The sequence below is a fragment of the Phoca vitulina genome, unplaced genomic scaffold, assembly GCF_004348235.1.
Source record: "Phoca vitulina isolate PV1807 unplaced genomic scaffold, GSC_HSeal_1.0 scaffold19, whole genome shotgun sequence".
NCBI classification, from domain to species: Eukaryota; Metazoa; Chordata; class Mammalia; order Carnivora; family Phocidae; genus Phoca; species Phoca vitulina.
In genome coordinates this window covers 31,327,666-31,344,578 of record NW_022589722.1, presented here as the reverse complement: position 1 = coordinate 31,344,578, position 16,913 = coordinate 31,327,666, and the positions used below count along the sequence as shown (strand labels likewise).

The window sequence follows — 16,913 nt, the reverse complement described above, 5'->3', positions numbered from 1 at the left end:
CTCAGCCCCACGTCTCAGAGGCAGATGGGAGCCTGCCCGGCCCTGCTCTAGGAGGCTCCCCGCAGACCGGGATAAAAGCCAGACTCTTTACCTGCCTTTCCGGCACGTGGGCTCCAGCTGCCCACCTCTCATCCTTGACCACATTGACCCTGTCTTTGGTCACTCGTCCTGTAACAGGCAGCTGGTTTCTGTGTCCTGGGGGCACTGGGCAGGCTGCTCTCTGCACATCACATCCTTTCCCACCTCTGCCTGGCAAAACCCTACACATGCTTCCATGGCTCACGTTTCACCCCCATTGGGAAGCCTTTCTGGAAACAGCTTGCCCTGGCCAGGCCCTCATCCCTACATTGTCCCGCCGACCCAGGGCCTAGAGTGAATACAGGTTTGGCTCTGTTGGGCCTGAGAGAGGGGGGAGAACCATCTGGCCCCTGGGCTGCTGGCCGGAAGCACCAGAGCTGTGGTCAACCCTGCAGGCTACCTGCAGAGCATGGGGTGACAATGTTGAGAAACCTCTCTCTCTGAAATCCCAGGGAGCTGAGAAATGGTCACCTCTTATTCTAGGAAAGGAGGCAGCACCCAGAGCGAGGTGGCCAGGTGTCAGCCGTGCCCGGTAGGGCTGGTGGGCAGGCGGTGGGAATGGCATGGAGCCTAAGCTTACGCACCCGGAGATGATGAGAACTGGAAGAAAGGGGAGTGGAGGCTAGAGCCCATTGGCTTCAGGCTGGCTGGAAGGCAGCTGCAGAGCCGGGACCCAAGGCCACACACAGGCAAGCCGCTCGGGTCTGCGGCAGGGCAATGAGCTCCTTCCCCTCGTTCTGTGGGAGGACAGAGGGCAAAGGAAGCCCAGGGGAGTGCACAGGTCGGGCTACCTTCCATCTGCAGCCGGTAGAGCATGGAGCAGCCGTCCACCACATCCAGCATCGCTCCGCTGGCCTTCAAGCTGGGGAGCACCTGGAAGACAAGGGTGGGCAGGCGCAAGAGGGGCCTCAGGGACGGGCCGCGTGTGGGGCCTGCACAGAGCCAGTCTCAGCCAGCAGGATCCACAGCCCTCGCCCCTCCACCTCCACTTCCAGGACCTTCCCGTCACCCAGGTCTCTGGCCACACCAGACGCCAGACCCGAGGAAAGAGCCCCAGCCTTGAGCATAGGCCGGGCCCAGGCACTTGTCACTGCGCCCCCGCCCCGACCGCGGCCTCGGACCACGCGGGGGGGGGGCCGTGGCGCCGGCTCCTGGTTCTGCATTCGGCTGGCCTATCCCTCATGGCACTGGGGGAGCCGTCCTTCTTTGTCACCCCACAATCCTGACAGAACTCGAAGTGTTTTCCTGGGGTTTAGAGCCCGGGGCCCCAAGCATTTTTGTGACCTCGGCCTTCTATTACAAAGCATGCCCGGGGGCTCCCAGGAGCTGTCAATCAGGCTCCTTTTCTCTTAAAAGCTGCCTGGGGGCTGGAGGAGGGGGAAAGGGAGTCGTGTTCAGTGGGCGTGGGGCGGCAGTCTGTTCCGGAGACAGACCGTGGGGATGGTGAGGGGCCTCCGTGCCACGGAACCCTCCACTCAAAAATGGTCACAGTGCAAATGTGTGTTTTACTAAAATGAAAAAAAAAAAAAAATTCCTGTGGGCAGATCAGTGGTTCTACCAAAGAAGAGCCATCTAAAATGACTGGACAAGGGGCGCCTGGGTGGCTCAGTCGTTAAGCGTCTGCCTTCGGCTCAGGTCATGATCCCAGGGTCCTGGGATCGAGCCCCACGTTGGGCTCCCTGCTCAGCGGGAAGCCTGCTTCTCCCTCTCCCACTCCCTCTGCTTGTGTTCCCTCTCTCACTGTGTCTCTCTCTGTCAAATAAATAAAATCTTAAAAAATAAAATAAAATGACTAGACAAAAGTCGGGGACTTCAGAAAGGACCAACTTAGATGTGTCATTCTACGGGCGCCCACGCTGAACAGTCACTGAGTGTCCTCACTCCGTCCCGGTTACACCACCACTTGGGGCAAGAAAGAACCCCACGGGGCCTTACACAAGAAGGGAGTTCTTGCTCCAGCTGTTGTTCTGGCTGAGACGATACTGACGGGCTCAGGTATGTGCGAGAGACTAAAAGGCCAACGTTTGCAATCAACCGAATTGGGTGCCAAAGTATTGACTTACGTGGTTATCATAAATGGTCAAGGCAGCCTCGTATTCGCCCTGGAAGAATCAAGTTCCCGTGATCAACATGTGGCAAAGGTCAAAGGTAACACTGAGAAATGAGCTGAAAAGCCAATCCCCAGCCCCAGCCCCACCCCCAGCACCCTCCACGGGGGATGGGGGGTGCCGCCTGGAGGCTCTTAGGATGGCCCAGCAGAAGCTCCTGTGTTCTGGGAGAGGCAGCGCCGGCCCCTGCTACCCAAGGGACAGTTTCTGTTGAGGCATGAATTTCCCCATCGTGCTTGTCAAACAGTTACAAGCTTTCTCATGTATTTCTTCTAGTCTTTCTTCCCTCTATTTTGCCTATGGTACATTCAGTGGGGACCATTGCTTTCCTCCAGACCCTGATCACAGTAGGCCCTCACCTTCCAAGCATCTCTCTTGGGACTTTGGGGGAGTTTCTAGATTTTCTCTATGATTAAGCACCATTGCAAGAAGCTCCCTTATAAATGGGACCCTGTGGCAGAATCACTGGGGTCAAGGGTGCTCCCCCCACCCTCGCTTCCACTGGGACGAAGCCTTTGGAGTGTCTCATGGCTCCTTCGGGTACAATCTGGGAGGTGGGGCCGTTCACTCCAGCAGCAGAGGACGCTCAGTGTAACTTGTCTCCAGAGGTGGTATACAAGATACGGGATTTTCATGTTCAGACAGTGAAAAATGCCTAACGTAGTTTAAGCCTGAAAAGCTATTTGAAAACATGAATGCTCCATTACATCCAGACACTATCTAAATGTGCAAACACAAAATATTATCCCCGGGATATAGCAAAAGGTAGAAAGAGATTTATTTCGCTGGACATCTATACAGGATAAGACAGCTGGCCATCTTACCTTTTCAATCAGATACAGAGCCCAGTGCCAGTAATTATGACAAGCAAGCATATCAGAGTCCTGGGGAAAGAACGAGAGAATTAGAGAAAAATCTGACAACCTGTGGGACAAAACTTACTGACTGTGGTTTTTGTGACAGGGCGGAGGCCCTCCACCCCTCTTTGAGTGCAGGGAACATTGCCCGGGCCAGCTCCGAGGAACGGTGACTGGGGACTTGTCAGCCCCGCAGCTAGAGTGGGAGGAGCAGGGCCGACATCGAGGCCACCCCCGTCCTCAAGCCTCAAGCCCTCCTTATGCATGGAGTAGAGAAAACGGGTGATAAATCCATCCCACAAACGGGTGCAGAGGCCCACTGGGTGTGCAAATCCCAAGAAAGCCGTGAGGATCGACGAGCCCAGGGCTGGACTCCCCACAGCTACTGGGGAAGCCCACAGATGAGGGGGGCGGGGTTGACATCTGGACAGTTACTACTGGCACCCTTCAGGCCCGGGCGTGAATGCTAGCCCTTCCTTCTGTGAGGTTACTGCAGACGCTCCCTCCTCTGCCTGGGCACTACCTTCCATTTCTTGGAAAGAGGAACTGACAATACCTCCTCACTGACCCACGTCCACCTTGCACCTGTGCTTAAGGACACCCCTCTTCCTCACAGGCCCCAGCAGGCCTCAGTGTCTTTGCTCAATCTGGTCCTTGGCTGGGATACCCTCCACCTCCCCACCCTTCACCTGGGAAACCCTTACCATCCTTCGATACTCAGCTCAGGGGTTGCCTCCTCCAGGAAGCCTTCCCTGACCAAGCCCCCTCAAGTCCAATGGGATTGAATGCCTCCTCGGAGTTTCCACATCCCTGAGAGTACCCCTATCATGGTGTGGTTCATGGGCTGCTGGGAAGCCGCTCACTCCACTTGACCAGGCCTTTTGAGGACAGAGAAGTCTGGGCTGGACTCTCATGGGGTCCGTAGGGTGGGATCTTGACTGAACTCCAGTCTGGGGCAGGAGCAGGAGGAAAGGGAGCCCCAGGTCACACCGTCTACCCTAGGGCTGTCCTGTCAGGCCAGAGGCTGCCCAGAGCCATGGCAGGGGACAGATGCAAACATCAGGGGGTTAGTGCCCTTTGGGAGATGAGCTGGCCAGCCTGGGCTGCCTCATTTTACACATGTCTGGAACCAACACCAATGGGAACTCATTTGGGGCCAAGGACTTCACAGTTATTACAACAGCAGGTGAACCGATGAAGAAACGAGGCTCAGAGGAATCGCTCTCTTGCCCCAGGGTCCAGCCAGGCCTCCAACACCCAGTAAAATCACAGCATCTGGGTGAGGGACGTGAATGGAACACACTGGAAGGCCCTGGCCAGGCCTTCCTTGGCCTCCCTCGGGTCTGCCTGGGCAAGCCCCTGGCCCTCAGCCAGGAGGGTGGCCACACGGTTGTGCCCCAAACCCCAGACTCAGTGTTCTCACAAGAGCTAGCCCTGTTCTGCCTGGGGGAGCCTGAGAGCAGGGCTCCACCCCGAGCTCTGGCTCAGGCTGCCCCAGTGCCTCTCCCATCCCCAGTGTTTGTGGATCCTCAGAAAGATCTGGGACCTCACGGGATCACAGTTCTCAAATGCTGTCTCACACCTGTTCACCTGCTCTACCTCATTCCACTCCCACTTCCCACTGGGATGTCTGAGGCCAGGGGGCAGCTCGGAAGGATGCAGGGGCTGTACCATTCCCCGCCTGCTCCCTGCCGGATTCCTGGTCTCTTCATGGTTCCCTCGAGCACTGAGCATCTGCTGCTCGGTGCCAGGCAGAGACTCACCACCTTGGCCAGCGGGACCTTGGGAAGCCCACCATGGCACAGAGAAGGGCAGGGCAGCAGACCACACCTGGACGGGTGGCCAGGCTGGGTGCCAGAGATAAGCCTGGGGGCAAGCGATGCACACAGAGGAAGGAGGGCTCCCTGGTGCTGCTGTTCCCCAGGAGTCAGCTGAGCCAGTTGGCAGCTCAGGGCCCTCCAGGTTCTCACTGGGGCCAGGCTCTTGTGCCCCTGGTAATTTTCTGTTCCGTTCCTTTACACCAAATGCCCCAGCCCAAAACCTATTCTAGAATCACCTGCAAAACACTGGCAGGTTTGGGGGAGCCATGTGGCTCCCAGGGGACTCCATGGCTTGACAGAAACTCCTCTAAGCAGAATTTTCCCTGAGCTAAGCTGCACCCTGGAACTGCTGTCTAAAAGCCTCGGCTTAACTCAAGGGGGATGCACGGGATTTTCTAGGCAGATGACCCGTGGACAAAAATCGTACCTTCCAGTGGGCTTCTGAGTGCTGCATGAACTCCAATCCATCCTTGATTTCTGCTTTCATCTCATGAATGTGGGCAATGGTGTGCACCGACCAGGCGTCCGTGGGGTTAATAGATAAAGCCTACACGGGGAGGGAGTGGAAGACGATTGGAGATAATGTGGATTAGTCAGGCCGCCTGGTGGCGAGGCATCTCCAAGTGACGCAGGGACGAGGGGCCTGCGTTGGATGGGCGAGTGTGCCGCTGACACAAGTATGGGCACTGGGACAGTGATCCCCAAGTCCAGCCCCGCTGACCATCTATGCGCTGCTCCCAGTGAGGATATCGCTGCCCATTTCAAAGGTGAGGGACTGTGCTCAGAGAGGCTGGCTGACTGGCTCAAGACCACAGCTGGGTCTTTCCAAGGCCAGGACTCATCCTCAGGGCCCTGCGGGCTCCTGCACACGGCTGTCACCTGCAACATGCCAACCAGCCTCTCTGGGCCTGTCTTCCCCCTGGTGAGAAGTAACGCCGCCCTCCTCCCGGGCCGCTGTGGAGGTGAAGTGGACTTGGAGTGTCTGAATGCTGAGCTGACCACCCCGGGCTCCGCGGGCTCCTGGCAGCCCCTCACGGATGACCACATGCCCGTGAATGGCCTTCTGGGCTCATTCTGATGTTCTTACTATTCATAAGAACAGGCCCTCACATGACCAGTGAGCTTGGCAGTGACCCGCAAGGCAGGCGGGACACAAGGTGGGATTCCTACCCCACTGTAGTTTTCTTCTTCTCCTCCTGTGTTCAGCTCATGTGTCCTGGGCACCTCCCAAGTGCCAGGCACAGACCAGCAGGCTGAGGCTCGAAGCGGCCCAGCGGACAATCCACAGGAGCCCACCAGCTCACGACCCCCCCAAGCCCCCCCCCCCCCCCCCCCCCCCCCCCCCCGCTTGCACAAGCCTGCCCAGGCAACGTGGGGACGCTGTGAGAAACGGGGCGTCCCGAGAAGGGATCCACTAAGTGTGCTGGTCTGGTGCAGGGCGGAGGCGAGGGGTGCAGCTCAGGGCAGGGAGTAGGTGCAGCTACCAAGACGAAGGGCCCACCCTCTACGAGGGGCTCCGGACCAGCTTGCTCCCAAGTCTCCCGGGAGTCAGAGTCATGAGGCCCGGCACGACCGCCCGGCGGGTACCCCCAGCCTTTGCCCCCAGGGCCTGCCCCGCCCACCTCCGCCCTAAGCCTCAGCCTATCCAGTGGCTCCAAGCTTCCTGAGAGCGGAGACGGGGCTGACCCCTGCCCGCGGCCCTTTGCTCTTCCTGCCCTTAGGGTTTGGCTTGCAGACGCTAGGCCCACCCCTCCCGCGCACCCATCGCCACCGCCAGGCCTCTCCAGACTCCAGCGGGGCCTGGCGGTCACTGTCACTGTGAGGCCCTGCTCAGTAATCACCTCTGGTGTCCTGGCCTCAAAACCCTGGCGTCAGGGTCAGAACGTGGCGCCTGCAGGACGGGGTACAGCCGGAGAACGGGGCACGGAGGGCACAGAGAGGGGCTCCCCACGTACCACCTCCTGCTCCCAGTGGGGCGTAAGCCTGCACCTTTTGTCCGCCCTCCAGCTTCTCGAACCATCCTGCCAGCCCTTGGGTGCCCAGACGGACACCATCCAGCAAAGGGGTCCAGCTGCCATGGTCTCCGGGGCACCTTCCTGTGGCTGAGCCCCTGGACAGTGTGGCCTGCTCACCCAGGCCATGGAGCCCAGAAGCCATGAAGCACGGAACCATCACCCTGCACTCAAGTCTGGGCTCCATCTCTATAAGCAGAACAGATTTCAGAAACCTCATGGCCCTTGGGCCCCCAGAGGGTGCTGCTGCCTCCTGGGGAGGGGTACTGGAGGCCAACTAGGGCAGCGTCTCGGGGGAGGAACACTGGCTGGGATGCTGGGAAGCCGGGTCTGGTCCAGGCAGCCTAAAGGACGGTGGTCCGGTCAGGTGGCCCGGCCGAGCACCGGCTCTGCCCTCCCTGAGCTGCGTGGACTTGAACAGGCTCCAGCCTTGGCCTCTCTCTGAGCCGTGACCACCTCATCGGGACAACAAGGAGATTAGTGCTCGTGGTAGAGGGAATGAGCAGATCAGAGTGGGTGTATATCAAGTGTCGGCACCCAGCCAGACACGGGAGTGCATGACAGACCCTCCCCCGGCCTCAGTTTCCACTCCCATGAGGACACCCCATGCCCAAGTCCACCGCCGTGGCCTGCTGCTTGGTCCTGGGCCCCTGGTGAGGGGTGCCCACCATGCGCCTGGGTACCAGCCAGCCCACCAGGCGAGCATGGCCGGACGGCCCTGGGCTGCCAGGAAGCACTTAGCAAAACCACATTGCTCGGCGGCACCTTTCACCGGGGTTCCCTCCCTCTGGAAGGAGGCAGAGGTCCAGGGAAGGGCTGGCTGGCAGGAGCCCAGCCCCCAGGTCGGGGCGCTCCCGGAAGCAGCCTTTGTTTGCAATCATGGGGCAGCTCCCTGAAGCTCTGGACTGAGACAGACAGAGCTGGGGGAGCCTGGGCTGCCTCCCGTGGGACCCGGAGGGAGAGGTGAACATAGCCTCCCTGGGTCTCATTCACCTTCCCAGCCTGCGGAGGCAGTTTGCGGAGGGAGCCCTGCACATTGCAGGAGGGGAGGCTGCTTTCGCTGCTAATGCGAGTCCTCCCGGTGTGTCTGCGGACAGGGAGAGCAGTGGGGGGCCGTGTGCTCCGGCCCCACCCGACGCCCCTCCCTAGGGGTCGGCCCCGGGGCAAGGGCCCTCTCACCTCTTTGGCCAGCTTCTCTGCCTTATCGTAGAAGTTGGTTTCCATCAATCCAAAAGAATAGATGCCTTTCACATAGCTGAAAACAGAGGAAACAAGTCTTCAGGAAAAGTGGGCTGTTCAACCCTCGGTACAGACAAACTGTGTCCCCCCAAATGATGCTTGCACATACGCCCTAATTTGGAATTAGGGTGTTTGCAGATGATGCAGTCCAGATGAAGTCCTACGGGGTGAGGGCGGGCCTGCAATCCAATGACCGGTGTCCTTACAAGAGAAAGGGGAGGTGGGCTTGGACACACACGCACACGCACACACACACACACACACACACACACACGACGGAGCCACATGAACACAGGCAGACGCTAGGATGGTGCAGCTCCAGGCCAAGGAGCGCCAAGGACTGCCAGTTACCGCCAAGAAGCTAAGGAGAGGCGAGGGAGAGTTCTCCCTTAGAGCCCTCGGGGGGAGCACACCCCTGCTGATGCCTTCATTTCTGCCTTGTGGCCTCCAGAACTCTGAAAGTATGAATGTCCGTTGTTTGAAGCTGCCCAGTTTGCGGCACGGTTACAGCAGGCCCGGGAGACTGAGCCCCCTCCCCCTCACCAGCCGGTGGTGGCCCCGTGCCGGGCACCACCCCAAACACCATGCTTCCTAGCAGCTGGATGCTCAGGCTGGTGAGGAGCACTGTGACCTTCATCGTCGGCACAATCGTCCGACCCCCAAACCCTGTCTCTAGAGCGGGCCCCTCTGCGATTCGCACCCTACCCCCATCAACACACTGCCTCCCCTGAGGATGCCGGGGCCCTCTCTTTCCTGTCCGGCTGGGGGCACCCACCTGGAAGCACAGCCCAGGACACCTCCCTGGGAAGCACCGGGGAGTGCAGGCTGGCGGGGGCTTCTCTGCGTGGCAGCTCTGTGCCCACCCCCAGCCCAGCCTGACCTGCACTCACTGGACAGTTCCTCCCCAGACCCCAGCTCCTAGAGGCCGGGACCCCGTCTGTCCAGCTCCTCTTGGCCCGGGCACAGCCCTGGATGAGCCTGAAGACACTTCACTGAATAAACGCACACTACGATTTCTTAGCTGTAATCGCTGGCATGGAGTACCGGGCTGAAAGAGGCATTCTTTCCTGTGGTTTTGTGGGATTATGGGAAAACATGATAAAGCATGGAGTTTCTATTTGTGACTCAGATGTTATCTTTACCACCATGCATACAAAGTCTAGCTCTCATTATTCATAGAAGCCACGTCCTAACACACTGGCTTCCAGACTTTTCTTTCAAATATTTATTTCTTTCAAATATTTCTCTTAAATATTCAAATATTTATCTTGAATATTTAAATGTTTCTTTTAAATATTTATTGAGGTCATTTCACCTTCAACTTCACGCATATATGGAACGCTCGGGGTTTACCCGGTACTATTAGGCTCTTGCGATGATATAATCTTACCAACGTGGCCGGGCTATGGTACCCAGGTGTTCGGCCAGACACTATCTAGATGCTTTCATGAAGGTATTTTTCAGGTGCGATTAACATTTAAATCTATAGACTCTGAGTAAAGTACATTACCCTCCGTAATATGGGTGGGCCTCATCCAATCCGTTGAAGACGTAAGAGAAAGGAGTGAGGTCCCCAGAAGAAGGAATTCTGCCTCCAGATTGCAACACAGAAACACTGCCTGACTCCCCAGACTGCTGGCCCGGCCTGTGGATTTCAGACTTCCTTGCCAATCCCTGTAACTTCATGAGCCAATTCCTTAAAATCAATAATCTCCCCCCATATATATCTGTAAATGATACAGCCATAGATATTCATACTCTCTTGGTTCTGTTTCTACAAAGAACCCTGACTAACACAGCTCTCCAATCCATGAGTCCGTCTAACCTTCACAACCATCCTGTGATTTTTTTTTTTAAAGATTTTATTTATTTACTTGAGAGAGAGAGAGAGATCACGAGCAGTGGGGAGGGGTAGAAGGAGAAGCAGGCTCCCCGCTGAGCAGGGAGCCCGATGGAAGGCTCCATCCCAGGACCCTGGGACCATGACCTGCCTGAGCCAAAGGCGGATGCTTCAGCAACTGAGCCACCCAGGTGCCCCCATCCTGTGATTAGACATGATGGAGGCCATTCTGTGTGGCGGTCACTAGAGCCGCTCGGTACTCCAGGCCTCCCTCTCTTCCCGAGCACAGAGCAGAGATGCACTTCCTGGCCTCCCGTGGGTGGGGGACCAGATCCAACCAATGGCTTGGAAGTGGTAGAGCACGTCCCTTCCTATCTGAGTCCTGCCACTGTGAGTCCCCCAGGGGTGCTCTCCTCTCTTCCTCAGTGACCTGCTAGATCCTCTGGGTCCCTGATGTGGGACGGAGACAATAAGAAGGGTGCAGAGCCCTCAGCCCTCCCTTAACAGGTGTGTAGTATGTGTGAGAAATGAGCCTTTGAAGAATCAGATCTAGAGGATGTTTGTTACCACGGCAAAAACTACCCTGGGCTGACCGATACACATGGTACTGTCTCACTCACAAGATGGGATGGGATGAAGAGCAAACAGAGAGATCTTTTCACTTGCAAGGACTAGGAGAAGAGCCACAGCAGACTCAGTATTTCTGGGCAGGGCCAGGACAGGTGCCATGTTTTCAGGGCAGAGGAGAGAGAAGAAGAAAGAAACAATGTGATTTCCAACTTGCACATACCTGCTCAGGGGGATGCTGGGTGTCCAGAAGGGGTAAATTCGAGCCACAGAATCTCGCATCTGTTCCTGGTAGCCCAGGTAAAAATAGGCATCGTGGGAAAATTTTAGGGCTAACATGTCTGTTGGGTGGTCGCAGAGAATCTGTTCCCATAGTTCACAGGCCCTGGAAAAGTTCCTGAAAGCCAAAGAGAGATTTCTCAGCCACCGAACATGTAGCTCATCCACATGGGACGCGCCAAAGGCCTCGCTTCTTGCCAGAGTCTGAACTGGTTCAACAGAAATATATATAATATATAAAGAGGGGAGGGGAGAGGGAGGGAGGGAGAGAGAGACGGAGGGGGGGAGAGAGAACTTATTTTATACACACCCCCACACAAGTTTCTGTGTTAGGTTGTGGCTCAGAAAATTGAAAAACCAGTGAGATGCTTTACTCTGGAATTCAAACAAACCAAAAAACTGGCTTAACAAGTTGCCAAAGGCAATTTCCCTGAGCTGGTGAACCAGCTACGTGAAGTCTGCAGTGGGAGAAGCCCACCCCGGGCTGACCCCGGGCACCGACCCAGCAGGAAGGACCAGGCACAACTTGGTTACTGCACCATCCGCTCAGGTCACCTAGCCGTGCAGGGCATCTCCCCTGCCTGAGCAGATGTAGGGGCTGTCCCAGACAGGGGCTCCAGGACCACGACACACACGGGGGGGACAGCTGTGGGGGCAATGGAGGCAGGAGACAACCTGGAAGGCTATGAGCAGATGCTCACGAGGGTGTGTTAGGGCAACGAGCATAGGGTGAGTGCTTTCTTCTCTCTTCTTTTATGTATTTCTGTAACGTGGTCCTATTATTTCTGTAACAAACATAATAACTGATTCAGTTAAAGAAATAAAGTAAGTTGCTCTGAACGCTAGATTGGAAATCCTAGCCGACTGTCTCCCCATTTCTGCAGCCAGGTGGAGACAAAGCAGCAGGCAGGGAGACGGCCCCGGGAGGCAGGGCGAGAAGCACCCCAAGTCCCCCTTCCCAAGGGTGTTGGGCAGCCCGTGGCATCGCCCCGCGCGCTCTCAGGGTGCTGGCCCTGGCCAGGGAGGCCCTCACCCCTTGGCAAAGGTCTCCACGGCAGACACGTGCAGCTGCTCCCGCTGTGTCAGGGGCTGTGTTTGGGAAACCTCCACCATAGTCTTCACGGCCAAGTCCAGCTCCCCGTCCAGCCTCACAGAGCTCCCAGTGCCGATCAGCACGAGGCCATTCGCGATGGCATGACCCAGCGCTGGTGAAAGGTTGGAGAGCAACTGGTGATTCGGCCGGCCTCGCCAGCCCAGCCAACCCGGCCAGCCCAGCCAGAGTGTGAAATAAATGCCCCCCCCCAAGGAGGGCCAAGCCAGGTGGCTGGTGCGCTGTGCGCCGGGCCCCCGAGACAGTCCAGGGCTCAGCTGGGACCCTCACCATGCACGTGAAGGAGCAGCAATCCCCAAAGCATTCTGCACCTCCGCCAATGTTTTTCTAACAAGGACCCTGTGGTGAGTGCCAGTGTCTGGAGCACGTTCTCCCCGCCCCTACTGGGTGAACTGTTTAGGGCCCTCCACCCCTAATTTCCCTCAATGGCCGACACTCACTACCACCCACACAGAGACTCCAGGGAAGTGCTCAGCAGATGAACCAGTGCAGGGGGCTGGTCTCTGGAGCACGGTGGGTCTGAGCCACTCTCCTGCACGGACAGCTTGCGGGGGGGGGGGGGGGGGATGGGAGGGTATGCCTGGGGCCCTTGTAGCAACCTTGCTGGCAGGTCTGCGGAACCCCCAGGCCCTACTTGAGCTTCCTAGCCCCCAGCCTGACAGAGGTAAGGTGTCTGCTGGCATTCAGAACTCTGTCACTGGCCCAGGCCTGAGACCGAGGACCCAGCTGTAGTATAGTTTTGGGACCACCCATGTGGCCCCTGCTTCTATCCTGGGGCCTGAGGTCTGCTCGGCATGCCTGGGCGCACTCTCGGCTCCTGGTCCCCTATAGGCTGGGCTCAGCTTCCTTCTTCCCCCATTCTGTGCACCCTGTCCTCAGCAGGTTCCAGAATGCACTGGGCTGACCTCCCTATGCCTCCGTGGCTCCTCTGTGACGCCGGCCTCCGTGGCTAAGGCCTCACCAGTGTCCTGAAAGGCTGCGGTAGCCACCTCTTGGGTTCCAGAGGCAGGCCCAGGATACAGAAAGCCTTATGTGATCCCAGCCACCCAACTACCAGCTGGGTGATTTTAGATGCATTTCTGATTCCTTCTCCTCCTCTGAGAAATGAGATCAGTGTCTTCCATGCAGAATTGACAAACAATGAGGGAAAAAATTAGGAAGATGCCTTCTGTGGAACCCAGCATCTCTATGAAAGCAGCTGTTACTCCAAGCCCAACAGCGGCTGTTGCCTTCCCGCCCTCCCTCCGCGCAAAGGCCAGCCCAATCGCTGCCACCAGTCTGCCCTCCCTGTACCAGCTGAGTCTCGAAGTCAGGGAACCAGAAAGGTGCTGGACACACAAGATGGGGCTCAACTCAGGGACAGCATCACTCACCGAAGGTTGGATCTGCAGCTTTGAGCTTTGACAAGCAGCCCTCAATGCCACCAAGACTTTTGTCGTTGGTCCATTTTACATACTGAAATAGAAAAGGCAAAACAAAGTTGTCCCCAGGGAGCCCTTAGTTTGTGTTGAGGAAGGCATGTGTCTCAATCTGGATTTTCTCTCTAGAGAATTCAGTATTTCAGTCTGGACTCCGAAGGACCACACCTAGGTCGGTCTCGTGTGAAGAGACTGAACACTCATAACTGAAGGCACATTTTCTTTTTTTTTTTTAAGATTTTATTTATTTATTTGATAGAGACACAGCGAGAGAGGGAACACAAGCAGGGGGAGTGGGAGAGGGAGAGGCAGGCCTCCCGCTGAGCAGGGAGCCCGATTCGGGGCTCAATTCCAGGACCCCGGGATCATGGCCTCAGCCGAAGGCAGACGCTCAACGACTGAGCCACCCAGGCGCCCCTGAAGGCACGTTTTCTAGAGCTGATCAGGTCACCATTTTCAGAAAAGAAACATCTAAAGGAAGCTTCTTTCTGACAGATGACCTTCCCAGAACATCGGCTTATTAGCCGTAAGACGGGCCTTGAAATCAGGCACCACCGTGGGAACCTTCCTACTTTGTATTCATTCCTTCCAAAAAAGAACTTTACTAAACATTTTTTTTTTAAGATTTTACTTATTTATTTATTTGAGAGAGAGAGAGAGAAACAGCATGAGAGGGGATAGGGTCAGAGGGAGAAGCAGGCTCCCTGCCGAGCCGGGAGCCTGATGTGGGACTCGATCCCAGGACCCTGAGATCATGACCTGAGCCGAAGGCAGACGCTTAACGACTGAGCCCCCCCCGGCGCCCTTTACTAAACATTCTTGACAAAAAGTTAGGAAGAGACATGAAAGCCCAATGATCAAACTTAATCTCACCCCATTGCCATTTTTGACAATTTGGTAGATCTGTTCCTAATCCTTTTTTCAAAAATGCTTATTTTGGGGGGCACCTGGGTAGCTTAGTCGGTGACGCATCTGACTCTTGATCTCAGCTCAGGTGTTGATCTTAGGGTCATGAGTTCAGGCCCCGCATTAGGCAATAGGAAAATAAACAAAATAAAAATGCTCATTTTTAAAAAAATCTTAAAACCATAATAATGCACTGGATTTTAAAATGTGTCTTATCAGATGTCTAACCTACATCTACACAGAACTAGCAGAGTATGTTTTACTAAGACACAGGGGAGGCAGTGCAGAGATTCAGAGGTCCTACGCTCTAACACAGAGCAGCACAGAGACGCTGATCCATGGGACAGGCCGTGCGGGGGTGGGGGTGGACCATGCTACGTTGAGGAACTGGGCTGTGTAAAAAATCAAGGGCTCTACCAAGGCCAAAATGTGCAGGAAGAGCACAAACAGAGCTCACATGCACACAGTGGAGTCCTTTGGCAAGCTAACAGAATTTCACTGGCTATTTCTTCTACTTAGGTTTCTAGAAGCCTTTTTGGTCCTTATGCTGTGTGGATGGAGTTAGCAGGCAATGTTCTCATTGCTCATGATAAAGACCAGCTCTGGGGTTTTCCATTGGCATACACAGACCCAGGTACATCCTGCTCCTGCTCTACCTGAGTGCATGAGCCAGCTCAGCTCCCTGGGCCTCAGTTTCCCCACCTGTCAAACAGAGTTGTTGGACTCCACCTCTGAGACCCTCCTAGTTCTAAAACTAAAGGCTCCTTCATTTGTGTTAGAAATTGCTGGTAACATGGTGGGGGGTCTTGGAACAGCCAAGGTGAGAGCAATATATTCAAAGATTACCTCCAGGACAGGGCCCCAGGCCCGCAGTGGAGGGGGCCCATATCAAACCCTGAGCAGGCCACAGGGGGATGCCTAGGGAGGAGGGTCAGCATCCTCATAAACATCCCATGGCTGTCGGCCGGCCACTGGGGGCGCCTCTCAGCTGTGCCATGGGTTGGCAAAAATGCTTCCAACCCCAGGGCCCAGAGTACATAAATCCCACTGTAAGCGGTTGCTAAATTCATCGTGAAATTGAAAACAGCATCCACCACTTTCCAAGCTGTTGGCTGTGGGGCTTCAAAGCATGATGAAGCATGTTTGTGTCCCCAGGATGCCCTACTGTACCCAAGTCGACCAGGAGATTTGGTAGCCACGGGGCTGGTGGGCTTCACTGCTTATAAAACCAGAGTGCTGATAAAGGTGTAAAGCTTTAGAAGCTTCTAGTATGTGCCGGCTCGTGGTCATCATTCAGCAACTTTGCGTGGAGAGTACGTCAGATGATACATGCGTCTGGCTAGAAATGGAAGCCAGCCGTGTTAGGTGGGAGTTCAGAGCACAGCTGCATGCTTGCGTAAGTACCGTTTATTTCGTGGCATCAATAAATGCAGCTGCTGGATAGGCCGGAACATTAAACATGAAAAATATATTACCTAAAAGCCTTCAATAATTTTAAACACTGCACCACGGGCCTTCAGATCAGAGACCACCACATTGCTCGGTAGGCGTACCTGGGTCAGGGTAGCATCATACAGCTTGCAGGCCTCGTTGCTGGTGGTCGAGAGCGGGAGCCCTGCATCCTTCCAGGCCTACACACAGCGAGAAAAGAACATCCATGTAATCCTCCAAACGTAAAGATAAACCCCAACCCCCAAGCCCGGAAGATCTCCAAATGCAGAAGATTATCAGCTGGTTTGGGTTTCCATAAGCCCCAGCCTTGAGGGCATGGACTCTCAGATTTCATAGACCGGTGCAGAGCACATGAGCTGAGCCCTGGGTGGGAGAGCCTGATGTAAATCCCAGGGGTCTCTAAGTAGCTGTGTGCCTCCCAGCAACATCCTCCGTCAGGCCCTTGGCTGGCCCCACATGGGGCTCCAGAGGATGTATGGGGCAACTGTGAAGTGTCTGCCAGGGGAGCAAACATACAGTACGGGGAAGTCCCTGAGAAGGCTTGACAGAGGTCTGGGAGGGCAGAAAAGGGGTATAGCGTTAGCACGCATGGTGGGCAGGGCGGTCTTTCCATCTAGTTGGCAAGGCTATCTGCCAACCACCAAAACAACTCCTCTCCTCCCTCAGCTTCATCAGACGACTCAGACCTGTTAACCCTCAGGGCTGCCTTTGGTGTCCTACCAGGGCCTGTGACTCCCCTGGGAGGGGAAATGTCCTCTACTCCCCCAGCACCGATTGCCTATTGCATGACTGGGGGGCAAGTCCCCTGAACTCCAACTTCCTCGTCTGCAAAAGGGGTTCGGGCTTCCCACCCTGGAGGGTCCCAAGCAAGCAGACGTCCCCGCTGTGCCATGCCAGGGCTAATGCTTTTTAGGTCCCGGGGTCTCCGCGGGGCCCAGAAACGCGGCCGGGGTCCCACGGGAGGGTGCTCTGGTCCCTTCCTGCACCCAGGACGCACGCCAGGACCTCACGGCCGGTTCCCCGGCTGACCTCGGGTCCCGCGCAGGTCGGTTCTCGTCCCACCGCGGGCGCCAGGCCATCCCGGGGCCGTGGGCCGGCCGGCTTCCGACTCCACGTACCTGGCAGTCGCGCAGCGGAGCGGGAGCGGCCATGGTGCCGCGAGGGTGGCGGGCGGGTGTGGGGTCCAGGCACCGCCCCAGCCTTCCGGGTGGGGGCGGGGGACGGAC

The 16,913-nt window shown here is 56.4% G+C and overlaps 1 protein-coding gene across 3 annotated transcripts in view; it reads right to left on the bottom strand.

The window, feature by feature from the left end:
- TTC38 (tetratricopeptide repeat domain 38) overlaps positions 1 to 16,913 on the bottom strand; it is a 26,290-nt gene extending 9,377 nt beyond the window's left edge. For all 3 annotated transcript variants that reach the window (XR_004300908.1, XM_032416230.1, XM_032416229.1), the window contains exons 1-10: positions 16,806 to 16,913; positions 15,789 to 15,866; positions 13,285 to 13,366; positions 11,834 to 12,005; positions 10,745 to 10,918; positions 8,055 to 8,130; positions 5,291 to 5,410; positions 3,011 to 3,070; positions 2,142 to 2,180; positions 870 to 951 (exon numbers count right to left, since the gene is read on the bottom strand). Coding sequence is in view for 2 of the 3 variants with exons in the window: in XM_032416230.1 (XP_032272121.1) it covers positions 870 to 951; positions 2,142 to 2,180; positions 3,011 to 3,070; positions 5,291 to 5,410; positions 8,055 to 8,130; positions 10,745 to 10,918; positions 11,834 to 12,005; positions 13,285 to 13,366; positions 15,789 to 15,866; positions 16,806 to 16,838 (916 nt within the window). In the remaining variant the exon portion in view is untranslated. The remainder of the gene's footprint in view (positions 1 to 869; positions 952 to 2,141; positions 2,181 to 3,010; positions 3,071 to 5,290; positions 5,411 to 8,054; positions 8,131 to 10,744; positions 10,919 to 11,833; positions 12,006 to 13,284; positions 13,367 to 15,788; positions 15,867 to 16,805) is intronic.